Genomic DNA, 16672 nt, shown 5'->3' with positions numbered 1-16672 from the left:
CCTTTGCGAGAAAAGACCTGGCCCTCAGCGTCACGTATATGCCACAGCACGACACACAGCATCAAATACTAACGGTGTGGCCATGCAAAAGAAATAAAGCAAAGACGGTAATCGTAAATATATACAGTGCTCCTAGAGAGCGAGCACCATGCTTCGATACCCTAATAATTTATGCAATATCAGACATGGAGCGAAAAGACAAGCTGCTAGTGGTTGGTGACTTCAATGCACCACACTCCGCCTGGGGTTACAACAAAGACTCAGTGAAGGGAAAATCACTAGTCGAGACAACAGATCGATACGGGCTAGAACTCATCACAATAACGGGTTGTTACACACGTTTAGGCAACAGTGTAGCGGCGGATACAACCCCAGATCTAGCTTTCTCGAGCCATCCAGGGGAGACCCGGTGGACAAATTTGGAGGAAAATTTGGGTAGTGACCATAACATTATCTCGATAGGTCTCAATTCCCCAAAAATCCGTCGCTCCCTAGGGAGGGCTTGCATTACAGACTGGACTGTATATCGAGATAAACAAGAGCAGCTCATATTCACAGAAGATATTGAAACCTGGGTGGAACAAATACGCGAAACGCACGGAAGATCAACGAGGGAGATCGCTACAACATCGGATATAACAGCGGTAGACAGCCGCCTCATACATTTATGGGAAGCACGCAGAAGCCTGACGAGACGATGGAAAAGACAAAGATTGAATAGAAAGCTTAAAATACGCATAGCACAACTAACACAGGAGGCTAATGCTTATGCACAAACATTAGAAAACAATAATTGGCACCAATTCTGTGAATCTCTACATGGAACCCTACACACAAAAAAGACATGGGCCATTTTGAGAAGCATGATAGATCCTGCAAATACAAAAACAGCGACGAACCGAGCTCTTCGATTACTTGAATGCGAATTTCGAGACGCTGACACACATCTCCTAGACACCCTAGAAGACATATATATAGGAGCAAAATCCACGCAAAATGATGATACTCCCACATATTCAGGAAGGAGCAATGAGGAGCTAGATGCCTCTATATCGGTGGCAGAGGTTTTCGCGGCAGCGCAAACTTTCAAGAAAAATACGGCGCCTGGACCGGACAAAATAACAAACGCCATGATTCGCAATCTTAGCCTCAATGCTTTGACAGGGCTAACAGATCTCTTTAACAAACATGTATGGACTGAAGGAGGTCAAATCCCACAGGCATGGAGGCATGCAGAGATAATTCTAATACCGAAACCAGGGAAACCGAGGGACATAAAAAATCTCCGACCCATATCCCTTACCTCATGTCTGGGTAAGCTTTTTGAAAAGGTTATACAGATGAGACTCACTAGGTACATAGAAAACAGCAACCTTTTCCCGGAAACTATGTTCGGCTTTAGACAGCATATGTCGGTACAGGACGTGTTTCTCCTGCTCAAAGAAGAAATATTAAACCCAGAGAGAGGAAATGCAGACAGATTCATAGTGGCATTAGATATCAAAAAAGCTTTCGATACCATCTCGCACGAGAGCATTTTAACGGAACTATCGAACATGCACTGCGGACAGCGGACTTATGAATACATAAAATCCTTTCTAGACGAACGCACAGCCACGATAGGGCTAGGATCCACCCGCTCAGGCGTTCTACAGACCCCCAAAAGAGGAACGCCGCAAGGTTCAATTCTTTCGCCGCTTCTCTTTAATATAGGGTTGAAAGGGTTAGCAGTGAAACTACAACGGATCCCAAACTTAGGACATGCGATTTACGCGGACGACGTAACTCTCTGGACCGCAAAGGGATCTTTAGGGGAACGTCAGGAAACCCTCCAGAAGGCAATTAGCATTGTAGAGGAACATGTGGCAAAAGCTGGTATGAGTTGCGCCCCGGAGAAGTCCGAACTAATCCGAGTAAGAGCGCCTTATACACGAAAGGACGATAGACTTCCGATAAAGCTTGCTCTTGGAGGTCAAACAATAAAGGAGGTATCTAAAGCTCGTATACTCGGACTATGGATACAGGAAAATGGAGCAGTAGGGCACACGATCGCAAATCTCCGGAAAACCGTTAACAGTGTGTCTAGGATGATAAACAGAGTAGCAAGAAACAGAAAAGGCTTCAAGGAAGAAGAGACGATAAGGCTCGTGCAGGCATTTATCATAAGCCGTGTAACCTTCGGCCTTCCTTTCCAAAAAGTATCAAACTCAGAGGAAACTAAAATAAACGCCCTGATACGCACAGCTTATAAGGCGGCGCTTGGTCTACCGATCAGCACTAGCACGACCTTTTTTGAAGCAATGGGTATTAGCAACACTTTTGAGGAACTCGTGGCTGCAACACTGATCGCACAACGAGAAAGGCTCAATGCCACGGAGCAAGGTCGAACACTTCTCCGTCGATTAGGTTATCCACTCAGACCGGCACATTGCAACGACCAAACAGAACTCCTCCCACCGGACATACGAGCTAAGATCTCGGTGTCCCCAATCCCTAAAAACATGAGCGAGAAATACCACAGACAACGGCGCCTTGCACGGGCCAGGACACTCGAACGCAGGTTTGGTAGAAATCCGGAGGTTTATTACACGGACGCGTGTAAACAAGATAGCAAAACTTTCACTGTGGTAGCCACAAACGCTCAAACTACTATTTCCGCGACAGTCAGGACAGAGTCAGTGGCCACAGCAGAGGCTACCGCGGTGGCTCTGGCTATACGTGACGCTGAATATAGAGCACGTTCTGCTTTAATACTAACCGACTCGCAGTCGGCATGTCGCCTTTTCATGACAGGCACCCTGCCCAAACTCGCAATGAAAATCCTAGGACGAAATCTCACGGAACACCACGCTATTACGTGGTGTCCGGCGCACGCCGGAGTGACGGGTAACGAGAGGGCGGACCGCCTCGCTCGAGAATATAGCATCCGAGCGACGGAACGCACTCTCGTAGAATCTCCGATCACAATAAAAGATATCTTGGAGGCACAGAGACGAGGAAGGCAACGGTATAGCTTTCCAGACCCATCCTTGGACTCAGCGCAAATGCGGGACTGGCGCCGACTACAAACCCGTACATACCCACACCTAATCCTACTACACCACATACACCCCACCCGGTACCCCAACACTTGCCCTTGGTGCGGGGGGCGGCCATCTCTTGACCATATCACATGGTCGTGCCAGAATCGGCCACAAAAAATCCAATCACCCCTTTTGGGGCAAAACTGCAAAAGTAGGCAGTGGGAGGTGTGGCTAGCCAGCACGGTGCGGGAGGACCAACTGGCCCTTCTCGACCAAGCCCGGCGTGCCGCTATCGCCAGTGGGGCCCTGGACTGAGGGACCCACCCACTGGACCTGGATTTAATTCTTTTTTTTTAATAAACGTTATACTACTACTACTACTACTACGCACAAACGCGCTGCTACTCCGCTGCTGCAACGCGTTTATATATACACTATATGCAGCGTACAACAACAGATTGACCTTGTCGACAGTCGCGACCTTTTGCGTCGACGTTGTCTTCTAAACGTCGCTAATGTGCTCGTACATAGCCGGGCGTCCATGCAGCGCGGCGTGAACGATTGCGAGGCCGCGTCGAAGTCATCGTCATCGAATTGTTATGTCCACTACAGAACAGCGATCTCCGACTGCCGCTGTCTTGCGCCAGCTGGCACTGCCCCGTGCCTGCAACATTCCCGATATCATCAACATATTGTCCGCTGCCGTCCGCAATTATACGCGTCCCTTGTCTTGCCACCCGTTATGTAACTCTGACTGACCACTGGATACATGCTGTACGCATTACGTGGCCTGTCCAGCTCCATTTCTTCCTCTAAATGTCAACCACAACATCAGCCTATCCCTGTTCGCTTCCTAATCCGCACCGCTGTCTTCCTGTCTCTTACGTTACGATTTCGTTTCATCGCTCGTCGAGCGGTCCTTAGCTTCTCAAGCTGTTTCGTTGTGAAATTGTCTTGTGTATCGGGGCTCCAAGAAGGCACCACAACTTTCTCGCAAAAAAAAAAAAAAAAGAGCGTTTGGTTAAAGTGTTCCACCGTATACTTTCAGCGGAATAGCACGCATTCGAAAAGGAAGAGTACGAAGAAAGCGACAGGGATTTCCAGCGTTTCGTGTTTACAAGTCGCTTCCACTGTATTTGCTCCATTTTAACGCGCGCTGGTCTGCTCAACGTAATGGATTACTAATGCACCTAGTCGTCCAGTCGTGCATCGTATTTCATTTTTCAACCACTGTCGGTAAATTCACCAGAGCCATGCCATCTCCCGACTTCCTGGTTACTGAAGAAGCCAGCCGAATAGCTGCAGTGACGCTGGTTCGATTCCCCCAACCCCGAGGAATTTCCCTTATGCGAAGGCCTTCAAGTTGACGAGGCCGTAGTGCTTCGCAAATCAGTTCTGTGGAAACCCGCCAGCTGGCGGATGGTTCATGAAAGGGAAATTTGTCGTCCGCAAAATAAAAGAAAAAAAAAAACCAAAACAAAATAACAACATGCGGGTTTCTTCGAAAATAAAGCTTCGCAGCTGAAGAAAAATTCGCTTTTGCGCCGTAGGTCTAACCTGACCGGGAGCAAAGCCTTTCCGAGGCAGTCCTTATGGACTAACCAGAGGGCTCGCAAATCGCAGAGCGAACCCGAACGGATCGACAACTCCTAGTGCTGGGACCCTGGGTATGGCAACACTGATATATTACGGGTTTCCTTGTAGCCGTAGAGCTTCCTAGAATCTTGTCGCCGCGAGCTGTTTTAATACCGGATGCCGCAGTTTCGTAGTTCAATCCAATTCACCAGCAAATGTATTAGCATGCTATAATACGCACTGTATCATTCCCACTGTCCGATATTGCTTTCTTTCAGACATTTTTTTTCTTCGCTCCTGCTTCGATGGATCATCTGCTGTCCAAGTGCAACAGCAGAGCATGCAGGCTCCGTAAGGCGGCAAATATTTTCATTTTTCTTCTGAATCTTGCCGGGCATTCCTTTAATGTACGAATACGTAAAATTATTTAATTAAAAAATATCAATGTGTCCAGCACATCCTCCAGAAACTTGGACGTTGGCAACGAAATTAGTTCAGTGGAAGTCCACAACGAATAAATGGATTCGTGAAGCATAAAACATTTTTTTTCGACGGATTCAATAATGCTTTGGTTGCTTATTAAATGATGAGAACACGGGAAAAATCTGCCACAGGAAGGCCGGCCATCCCAATCATCAAAAATAAACTCCAAGGAAATGTACGAAAAGACAAAATAAAAAAATAAAAAAGGAAAAACAAAAGGCAATAGGGGAAACATTGGACTCGCCACGCTAGCCCAGTGGCTATGGTATTTTGCGCTGCTGAGCACAAGGTTTCGGGTTCGATTCCCAGCCGCGACAGCCGCACCTCGATGGAGGCGAAATGCAAAAAGACCCGTGCACTTAATTTTGTTCTACTTTAAAAAAGAGACCTCCCACTACATCGTGCCTCACAATCACAGCGTGGTTTTGGCACGTAACACGCCCGAATGCAATTATTATTTCTTCTTTTCTTTTTCTTTTTCGTAGCGGTGGAACTGAGCATGACTTAACACAGGCATCAATACTGGAGGCAAATTCGATAGACAATACGTAGATCCCATATTACATCTGACAAAAAGAGAACTGCAAGATTACCTTCATCCTTTTAAAACAAAAACAAAAAAAAAAGGGAGGAAGAAAGCGAGGGAGAAACGTTGAGGAAAGACGACGGCGTGACGGAACAGCACACGTGTGCCAGTGACTGAATCCAAACTGGGAACAAGCAAAGTTCGCTTCCCCAGTGACGTCGTTTTCTTCCAGCATGGCTACACGAGGCATTCTTTTTTTTTTTTTTTTTTTTTGCTCGTTGTGAACGGGCGCTTCGACAGTCGAGAGGAGGCGTAAGAAGTTACCTTGCGAAGAAAAAGGGGGACTATAATCCCGGATAATCTGCCGACGCCGCCTGTTTTTCTGCAAAGCTGCGTCCGCGCGAACGGCTTCGTAAATCCGAGCTCATGGCAGAGGGTGAGGCAAAGGAAGTGAAGCACAAGCTCTTGCCCGAACGATTCCTCCTCGTCTCGTCTTTGATGGGTTTGTCACCATCGCGACGGGCTTTGTCACACAGAGAAGCCAGTCAACGGCTAAAACAGCGCGAACTATCGCTTACTGCGCATACTCAACTGTGAGCTCTGGCCTATGTCCTTCCATCACTGCATACACGTTGGTGTATACGCGGCTTCTTTTTTTTTTTGTCGTTTCGATTGAGCAGGACCGCCCAAAATAATTATTTCATTAATTAAAAGGTTTGCGTGCCGAAACTACGATTTGCGTGCATATAATCTAAGTAAACGAGTACACGATCCAACACCACCTAGATAGCACAAGGCCTGTTTAAACTCCAATACATGACGTCCTGCTACTCGGCTCGACTGCCTGATCTAACGGGGGCGCTACCGAGTAAGCGGCGGTGATTTCGACGTCACCGCTTTCGTCACGCCAGCCTTGGCAATGGTAATTTCGGGCCACGTAGCATGACGTCATGGATCGGAGTTAACATGCCTTGCGTTATCTAGGTGTTGTCGGTTCGAACCCGCCTCCCAGAGCTCAGCAGCGCAACACCCACAGCTTCTAAGCTACCGCATCGAGTCGAGTTTCAAAAATTGAAACCCCACCCGTCGATGCATGCCTTCGACGATTTCGATTTCCTTAGTTACCATGTGTTCAGATAATCACGCCCGAACCTTACACGTTCCCTTTACAGCCTTACAGGTCTAAATTGTGTGCATTTAAATGTACGAACAGTATTGCTTGTGTGTCTTGCTATCTTGCGCTTATTTGATTATGAGTTTTCATATGAAATGCATGTTGCCCACTCTATGACGTATTTTGTCTTCTTTCAATTCTGTTTTTTGCCGCGCTGAGTAGAGTGTCGCTTGAAGAAAGGAGTTTTGACACTTTGTCAAGCACTAGTTCGCTTTAACATCAATCTATTTGGCAGTTACGCATTTGTTGAATAATTAACATTTATTACATTGAGTGCTGACGGAAAGCTTCTTTTTGAGAGTAGATGTCTTTCATTATTATTTCGGGCGACTGTAAGACACAAACTGCGCATGAAATGTGTACTTCTGAATGCGGATATAATCGGCAATAATTTGTTGGAAGAAAACTTGACAAAAAAGTTCCAAAAGCCAGGGAAACTTGTCAACCTCTTTGTACTGGTTGTAGTCAACAACGTTCTACAAATACAAAACAAAACAGACGTTTCGCCATCTGTGCGGGTGGCATCGTCAGTAGGCAAACGGAGAGCCAATACATAATATCGCATAACACATACTTTCGCCTAAGAATGCGACCAATAATGAATGCAGATTTTCACATAATAATGTGAAAACGTTGGCACGGAAGTATTCGATGGGGCCCGAGATAACTTGTGGAATCGTAGTTTATCCGCCGTGATAGGTCGGCCAGCAATTCTAACCGTGGCCCCAAGCCGTGCGTTTACAGAATGTATTTCGCTCTACCGCAACATTTGTGTACTGGCAATGCCATCCGCATAGGTGGCGAGACGCCTATGGTTTCGTTTTGTTTTCAAAACGCTGTAAAGCCAGTGCAAAGGCGTTGACAAGTATAAAATTTCATTTAGTTTCTCTTTTTTACAAAGAACATGTAAGAACAAGGGTTAAATCTCCTTTAGAACGACACTCCAAGGCACAAACCACATACTTAGGAAGAGTACCAGGGCCACGTGTACACGAGGCTTCTCTTACGTAAAACTTGCCGTTGCCTCGGCGATCGTCACGCTATCACTCGGATCGCCTTCATAAGTGGCGGGAGCCAAGCAGCGAAGCGCTTTTACGTAAAAAAAAAAAAAAAGAAGTTACGGCGAGCTCTAGTAAACGGGCCATGTTTTGTGACTCAAAGCATGACTTGCAGCGTATGCAGTCGGTCCTCCGACACGGCGCTAAGACCAGTCGACTTAAGAAATCGCGGTATTCCGCCAATACGTAGATCAAAAACGCCACGAAATTTCCTACCATGTGGTTATCTGTTGATTGGGGGATCAGTGGGAATGACTACGCAGACAATTAAGACCGCTCGAGCGTCACTTGACCACTGCCGTTCGCACTGCACTCCCCGGCATAGACGCTCCGAGGCGCCTTCGCCACATTGCACGCACGCACTTAATTGTTAGCAGAGTGCGATACCGCACGTATAAAGCGAACCAGACATAATCCATCCGCTGTAACTCAGTCATCCGCCCAGACTTCACCGTAGTGAGGCATCGCTTCTGTGTCGACTTTTGTTGGGATCGAGTTCGCTTGACGAACTCTGATGCAAAACTAATACAAAGGACTGACCAGACGCTATTCTAGTTAGCATCCCGTTAATTTCTTCTCCTTCTGCTCCCACACGCCGCGGCAAAGCTTAGTGGCTACGACGCTGCGGTGCTGAGCTCCCGGTCAATTAGGAGCTCGATTTCAACCACAGCAACCACATTCCGACGAGGGCGGAGCGCAAAACCGATACCATACGTTGGGTGCACATTCAAAAACTCCGGGTGGTCAAAATTAACCCGAAAACGCCCCTACCCCCTTTTACAGCGTGCCTCATTAAACATAAGGTGGTTCTGGCAGGTAAATCGCCAAACGTTTTTCCTCCCCCTTCTCGTGAACACCGGTTAAAGTGACGAGCAAGCTGAAAGAGTCATTCGAAAAAGAAAAAAAAAAGAAAAAAAAAAATCACCGCCCATGCACGCCGTAGAGATGGTAAACCAGCGCAGCTGATGAAATGTGTGGTCCTGGTATGAGCTATACGTGAATTGTTTCTTTCTTTCTTTCTTTCTTTCTTTCTTTCTTTCTTTCTTTCTTTCTTTCTTTCTTTCTTTCTTTCTTTCTTGTCCCTGGCTCACACGCGCATATCCAATGCGCGTTTGCGCCACACGTGATTTTATTATCGTTAATCGTGACGCAATTGACGAGCATGTGATGCTATTCATCTCATGACCTATCATTCATGTTAGTCATACGAGTACATTCGTACCCTTCCACGCCAATTTTGGTATATACTAAGTGAACGAGGCGCGAGTTTTCGATAGGTTTTCGATAGGTTTTCGATAGGTTTATCTCCGCCGGAGGGTTTCTGTGGTCGGACTACGAGTGTTTCAGCCTAGGCATTACCGTACTGACGGAGACGGAACGGAGCATCTGGCAGCCCGGATCGTACGGGTAAGCCCACCTTAAAGGGAGCGGACACGCAATCGCCGCGTCTCCACAACTCACGTGAGCGTGGCCTCCGCGAGCGTTCGTCTCGGTCGTGCTCATTCAGTCGCGTCGATCTATAGCATCATCACCGATCCGGCCGGAAAGGAGGCACCTCCGCGCACTCATTAAGGCCGCGAGTCGCGCGATGCGCGACTGCGCAAAGCAGCTGGCGGCAGGCATCCGTGCGTCCCGTTAGCTAACTCGTACACTCACACGCATGCGCGGGAACGTGAAAGAAAGCTGGCGATATCCTTCTTTTTTTGTAATTAAAGGGGCACTACTGAGAAATACCAAATCATTTTAGACTATTACACAGTCTAACCCGGATATATCGAACCTGAAGGGGACCACAAAAAAAGTTGGATATATAGGTAATTCGATAGATATAAAATAAAAACTTCATTACAAAAATTGTCTAGGGGATTTTACTGCTGTTCGTTATACACAATAATTCGTTATATCTGGGTTCGATATATCTGGGTTCGACCGTAGTATTATGTAAAAACTCGACGGTCGTTGTCGTTAATATGGCGGTGATGCGTTCATTACTCGAAGAGGAAATGAAGGTCAAACTTCAATTTCTCTAGAAATCGCGCGCCGAAGCTTCAGCACATGGTACGTCAGTGCGGCATCAAGGCTTTCGTATATTATTATTATTTTATTATTATTATTATTATTATTATTATTATTATTATTATTATTATTATTATTATTATTATTATTATTATTATTATTATTATTTGCTACATACTGCCGGCCATTTTTGGAGACCTTAAGCAGGAGTGGGAACAGGAATACAACCCAACACAAGCTCAGTGTACTAAAGCAAAACAAAATCACATAACAAAACAAACGAAAACGCATAGTATAGTTTGTCGTATTTGGGCTGCTGTGGCGCAGTTCAAGTTCCCGAAACTCGCTGCGTCTGTTCCTTGGCTCCTTTAGAATATAATAAACTCTATTTTTTTTTTTTTTGCCGATAAGCATTTACCTATGCTCGAGAAGCCAGTCTCGATGTACATGACACATCAGTTAGCTGGTGCGGTAATTTCAAAGCGGCGTTGTGCCCCGCTTTAGTTCTTGCATCTTTTATAGGTTAATCATCAAGCCTCTACTCTTAGGGTAAGTGTCCCGCCCCCCTTTTTTTTTGTATTGTAGAAGCGTAACTTATTAAAATAGCCTATGTTAATTTTTCTCCTTGGCATCTCTTTAACATAACGTCTCGCGCGGTGCAGGGCTGACGCACGCTAACATGTCCAGTCCCAAGCACCCGACTAGCAAAGTCGAAGTCATCGTCCAATCTCACGACTATATAATTTTTACGAATCACTGTAATCAGAATCCGACAGCTCTCGCTTCCAGAACGTGGAGTGCTTATATAACGTACAGTATACTCTGCGCGCTCAATCTGCTCACTGGTTCTCGCGCGTTTCGAAATGGACATCGCAGATCCTTTCCTAACGCGATCCCGAAAAAGATTGCGGTGAGCACCAAACAACCGTACTAACCGAATCAACAACTTTTAGGAATAAGGGACGCTCTTGCCACTTCGACTGCGATGTCATACGGAAAGGCCGACGCTGTTCCAGCGAAAACTATAGGGGCGTTTACGCAAATGTGACAGTAGCGCATCGCATAAATTTTTTTAAGCGTCTCGTATACACGTAGACGGGTGTTTAGTATTCTCGTAAACGACCCCTAGCGGGGTAAAATGGGCGTAAGGACCAGAGAGAGGGGGAAAGTAGGAAAGGCGTTGCCTAACAAATGTGACTTAAAGGAGCACCGCTGTTAAATATTCGACTTGTCCTTTCTCGCATAAAATGAACGTACTATAACCCTTTAAACAACAGAAAAACAAATCCAGGCACACGTCAAAGCGCCCTAAATAATTCAAATTAGTACGAGTTTCTAGAACGAGTTTCCGCTTTAGAACTCTGGAGGAAGGTGAAGGAGCTATATAAGAAAGAGGAAAACAGCGGTAACTGTTTCGCACAGTGGTGGGCACCTAAACCATGCGGATGCGTCGTGACGTCATGGTTTGTTCCGTGACGTCATTACTTGCTCCGCGTTCCTCCGATCTCTGCCGCTGCCACAAGCTAGCGAAGGCAGAATAAACGCACCCAGCGTTCGTTTTTATCTTTTTTCTTCTTTTTTTTATATCGAGGAACTTCGTAACGTTTCTACATGACGTCAGCACACTTCGCTCGTGCGTCAAGACGTCACGATAACGTCCACGATGAGAGATCCGGTCTTTCGAGCAAAACTTTCATGGAGGAACAAACTAGGAGGGAGCATTGCGCAACCATGACTGAAGACCAACTTGTCGGCCCAACACGTGATCGCCACGTTCTGAGCACGCGGTAGGATTTAGTGATAAGCGCACGTGAGAAGCGCACGGTGAGAGCTTCAAACATGTGTCGGTATACTCCTTTAATGCACCATCCGGAAAGTCGGATTAATGGGTGATTCATGCTAAACCACTAGCACATCGCATCAAGCGGGATAGCACAAAAACCGGGACGTCCGGCGTTCCCTCTGCTTTGCTCACGGGCGAGGCACGTTAGCTAAAGAAACAAGCGCAAGCTCGTTTCGGACGCTCGTTTCGGATTTCCTGATGCGCTACACATATACGCTGGCGCATAGCATCATGTTGATGCGCGCGCATCTCATTACGCTGCTAATGACGTCATAACGATGGCTCCGAGCGTTCGCCATACAAAATATATGAGCATGCCGGTGCCTTAGCGTGACGTCGCGACCTAGGAAATCTGGTGCGCGGTCATGAAAGTTAGATCTCAAAGAAATACGAGGCAGCGTGCGTCGTGTCCCAGAAGAAGCAACCAAATCTTCATTCTTTGCGAAAACTGAAAGCCCTCTGAGTTTTCATGATCATTCCACATATAGTGATTAGGGTGTGACGACACTTGACAACGTTCCGGAATGCACGGAAAAGTGCGGCGTTTCCTATTCATGGCTATACGGGATAACTTGTTTAAGAAAAAAATATGATCCATCTACATGCGTTAATCACTTGTCACTATTGTTATATTCAAGAAAAAAAATTAACAACGCTACCGATATGGTATCGTAAATTTCGGTACGGACGTAAGAACAGAGGAGAGCGCGAACAATTGAGAAACGAAGCTGAAACGGCGTGAGGCAGCGTTCATTCACTCCAGCGTGAGCAGGCAACGGTATGTGCCCCTGACGACGCGATGATCTGACAGGAAAGCAACAACACAAACCCGCACGTCACATGCCTGCTCACGTACCATCGGAGTGAAACCGCGCAATCGTTGACAGCTTTCGCATCGAGCGCAGCATTGTGCTCACCTCTGTGGCACAATAACTCGCGAAAGTGCCTTCGTGCAAATACGGCGACGTGTGACGACGTGTGTCTCGACGCAATCGTACGGCACCCCGGCGGAATCACCGTTTCCTGCGCGCGTCCATTTCAGAACGCTTAGCGTTGTGCCCCGTAATTATATGCGATGTAGAAAACCTGCACATTACGAAAGAGCGCGACGCGCATCACTCCCTCCTAGGAATACGGCCCGCGTGAGACTGACATCGGGCGGAGCTCTGACACTTGACGCGTTACACTTCCAGCGTCTAGCGATTGACGCGCAGCCGGAAGCAGTGTGACAAATTCTGCGACCACCGGACCTCCGCTCCCGACCGCGAAATGTCGCCAAAAAAAAAAAAAAAAAAAAATCTCCAGCCTGGGAGGAGCACGTCAGACGGGCACGCACGCCAGACGAGGGCGATCGAAGTGGAGCTAAGCGCGTAGCGGCAGCTGCACGGAACATCGCGGTGCAGGAAAAAAAAGGCTCGAAAAAGGCGCGCTGCGATGAGCCGCGATTAATCCGGCGCGCGCGAGAACGCGCGTAAGGGGAAAGGAGGAAGGAGAGGAGGAGGAGGAGTACCTGGATGATGCCGGGCAGCGCGATGACCACTCCGGCCGCGTAGCTGGCCCTCCTCTGGCGACACGTCTTGCAGAGCGCCTTGGCCAAGTCCACCACGTTGCGATAGGGCAGGCTGGCGCGTCGGCCGCCCGCGCCTCGCGGCTCGACGGCCGAGCCGCCGCTCTTGGCAGCGCGACGCCCCCCGCCGCCGCCTCCCCCGCTCATGGTCGGAGTGGGCGGGCGGCGGACGACGACGCGAAGAGTTTCGGGTGGGCGAGGGACGCCGAATCAACAGGTAGGCGCCCGCGCGCGCAAGCGGCCCACGGAGCGGGCACCCGCCATCTTCTCCGAAAGCACGGCGCCGAGGACGTCGGGCGCCGCCTCCGCCGGAACGGAAACGAAACCACGCGGCGGCGGCGACCGCCGGGGCCACGACGAGCGGGCCTCCGACCACTCACTCGCAGCGGGCACGCTCGGAAACACGGCGGACACGCGACTCCGCTGCCGTTCGGCACAGATTGGCGGGCGGGGACGACGGTGTGTCTGCGGCGCGCTGATTGCTGCTGCTGCTGCTGCGCCGGTTGCCAGCCACCCGCCGGCACGCACCACATTCACGACCACACACCTGCGCGCGCCCGGCAACGACGACGACCGTGTGCAGTGTGTGAGCGCGCTCACCTGCGGCGATGGCCCCGTCGGCGCTTCGATCCGCGCGCGCTCCCGCGCCAGCGCTGCCGCCGTCGGGATGTGCGCGCGGAGGGAGGGGGCAAGGATATTTCGGTGGCCGCGGCCATCGATCCACGCGGGACCCTCTGTCGGAGGAGCACGGGCCGCCAAAAAGACGACAGCGACGCCGCCACAGGTGGCGAACGCCGTGGCAAGGTCGACACGCCTTCCCTTCGGGTGTATCCTCGCCGTAGCGGCGGCCGTCTCGCGGTCATCGGCATTCTTCGCTTCGCGAGGGCCGAGGCGAAGAAGGAGGGGTTGGACCATGGTCGTTAGCATGTCTGCGGAATCGTATCCGTCGCTCTGTTGGATTCGAACTCGCTACGTTGACGCGCGAGCTATCGCTCCGTAATCCCAGCACGGCCGAATTCCGTGCCGCAGAAACTGACGTACGTTCTTCACCCGACCGCCGAGATCGATGTGTATATACAGTCTCACTCAACGAGGCCAAGCGATCTCCGCGAGGCCAAGGTTCACATCCGCCTTCAATCGGAGACCAGCCTCGTATATCAACCTGCCCTTTTCAGCCTTATAATATACCGAGTACTCTCGGGGCTCCAGAAGCGGGCAGGTAGGAGGGGCTGGAGCCCACCAGGTCCCCGAGAACGAGAGAGCTCAGCTCACAGCCGACCCTCCCCCACCTCCCTTTGCGCACAAGCCTGGCCGTTATAACCACATTCTTCTTTAGAGCCACGATTTCGTAGCGATGCCGTTTTCGATGCGATTTCTTTCCGCGCACCGTCAGTGTTCAGAGTGACGCTCCAACCGCGTTATCATCGATAGATCCGGTCGACCGTGAACGGCGGATGGCAAGAGTGGCGTAGAATCGAGCGGAAGGCATCGCTACAAGATCGCAGACTAACTGACAGAGCGATTATTGTGCTGTCCTCGGTTTGTCCAACAAAAACAATCGCTCTACAACGCGTCGGGACGAGTTGACGATCGTCCACTGTACATGCGCTGTTTCACTCCACTTGACCGCACCACAGGCCTTCCCGTGTCTCCTCCCGCGTGCACGCAGCGTTCACTCTCTCCCTCTTTTCCCTCTACCCACTGACCCCGTGTAGGGTAGCAAACCGGACATTCGTCTCGTTGACCTACCCACTTTTCCTCTCCTCGACTCTCTCTCTCTTGCACTTTTCAAGGTCGACTGACTGCGAGTCCGCGCGCGTGCAAGCTTTCACCACGTCTTCACTCTCTCTATCTCCGATACTACCCCCCGCTGTGGCTTAGTGGCTATGGTGTCGCGCTGCTAAGCACAAGGTTGCAGGATCGAATCCCGGCCGCGGCGGCCGCGTTTCGATGAAGACGAAATGCAAACACGCCCGTGTCGCGTGCATTGGGGCCATGCTAAAGGTTGCCTGATGACCAAAATAATCCGAAGTTCCCCACGTATGTCGTGTCTCACAATCAGATCCTGGTTTTGGCACGTACAATCCCAGAATTAAATTAATTAAATCAATATCTCTCACTTAAATCCCCTGCTGCCCTCTCCCCAGCGTGAGGTGCACCCAGCCGGTCGCTTTTCTGGTTAACATTATGGTTGGCTGACCGACCGATGACCTTTTCGGTTACTCAACGAATTTAATCGCGATTATTTTTCTCGATCGCAATTATCAAATTCAAGTCACCTGAGCAAACTCAGGCAACCGTCGGCTAAGGATCACCGAAGCTAAGGATAATGGGGTTAAGTATATAAGTACTCTGGGAGGAGGCCACATTGCTCTGGTGGCTCTTCTGCCACTGAGCACTAATTCAGGTGTCAGTCTTGAGATAAGGGAGTTAGAGAGTTCGCGGCCGATGATGCCCTTCTCCCCAACCTTGAAGAACATTTTCTTTACTGCGCTGAGTAGTTACGAGCTATATACGTGCAGTATCGGGATATTCGTGCAACACCATGGTTCCTTGGAAAGTCACGGCTGCTCGTAACGTCGCAGTTCCTCAAAAATCGCCAGATCCCCTTGCGCCGGCTCGCTAAATGAGCAATTGGCTCCGCAAGCACAACGGCGCCCCCCCCCCCCCCTCCTCCCTCCCTCACTTCCATCCCCCCATGGCCTTTCGCGCGACGGAGAAGTCCACTTTGTAAACCTCATCCGCGCCCGAAGATTTCTTCTCGTTCGGTCACCAAATCCTTCCTGCCGAGGAACACGATGAGCTGTCGCGGTACCGCACCTGCTGGTACTAGTTGACTACCCGCTGTCGCAGATGAAGGACTGAACTAACATTTCCTCCAGTACAACGCCGCAATATATCCTCAAGCGCTCCGGTGGAACGGCTCTTCATCATTGCCAACGAAGTGCTGGCGAAAAAACGGGTTTGTCTGTCGGACACCAACCTCGAGATGCAACTCTTACTGAGTTCCAACAAGGGACTTGACTAAGTTGCGAATATGTACTCTAGAGATTTTTTTCCCCCACTGACACTGCAATATTGAACCAGCATTCATTAAACGCCTATGTATTGTTCCTTTCCATGCGGTTTCTTGTGCAAGAAATTTAATTATATTGCTGCATGTGAGTAGTTTTCTATTTGCACATCTGAAGCGCAGTATGCTAAAAAAAAGTTATGAGGTTTTACGTGCCAAAACCACGATCTGATTATGAGGCACGCCGTAGTGGGGGACTCCGGAAAATTTCGACCACCTGGGGGTTCTTTAACATACACCTAAATCTAAGTAAACGGGTGTCTTCGCATTTCGCCCCCATCGAAATGCGGCCGCCGTGGCCGGGATTTGATCCCGCGACCTCGTGCTTTGCAGC

At 49.3% G+C, this 16672-nt stretch overlaps 1 protein-coding gene across 2 annotated transcripts in view; it reads right to left on the bottom strand.

Moving 5' to 3' along the window:
* Window positions 1–16672, bottom strand: part of LOC119433272 (rho GTPase-activating protein 45-like) — a 248965-nt gene that overhangs the window by 150967 nt on the left and 81326 nt on the right. The window contains exon 1 of one of the 2 annotated variants that reach the window (XM_049658782.1): window positions 13209–13486. The exons of the other annotated variant lie outside the window; for it this stretch is intronic. Within the exon in view, the coding sequence (XP_049514739.1) occupies window positions 13209–13412 (204 nt within the window). The 5' untranslated portion in view covers window positions 13413–13486. Of the gene's footprint in view, window positions 1–13208; window positions 13487–16672 lie in introns of those variants that run through there. 2 annotated transcript variants of the gene reach the window in all.

This window comes from Dermacentor silvarum, chromosome 11, assembly GCF_013339745.2.
Source record: "Dermacentor silvarum isolate Dsil-2018 chromosome 11, BIME_Dsil_1.4, whole genome shotgun sequence".
Lineage (NCBI taxonomy): Eukaryota > Metazoa > Arthropoda > Arachnida > Ixodida > Ixodidae > Dermacentor > Dermacentor silvarum.
This window is presented reverse-complemented; position numbering and strand designations above follow the sequence as displayed.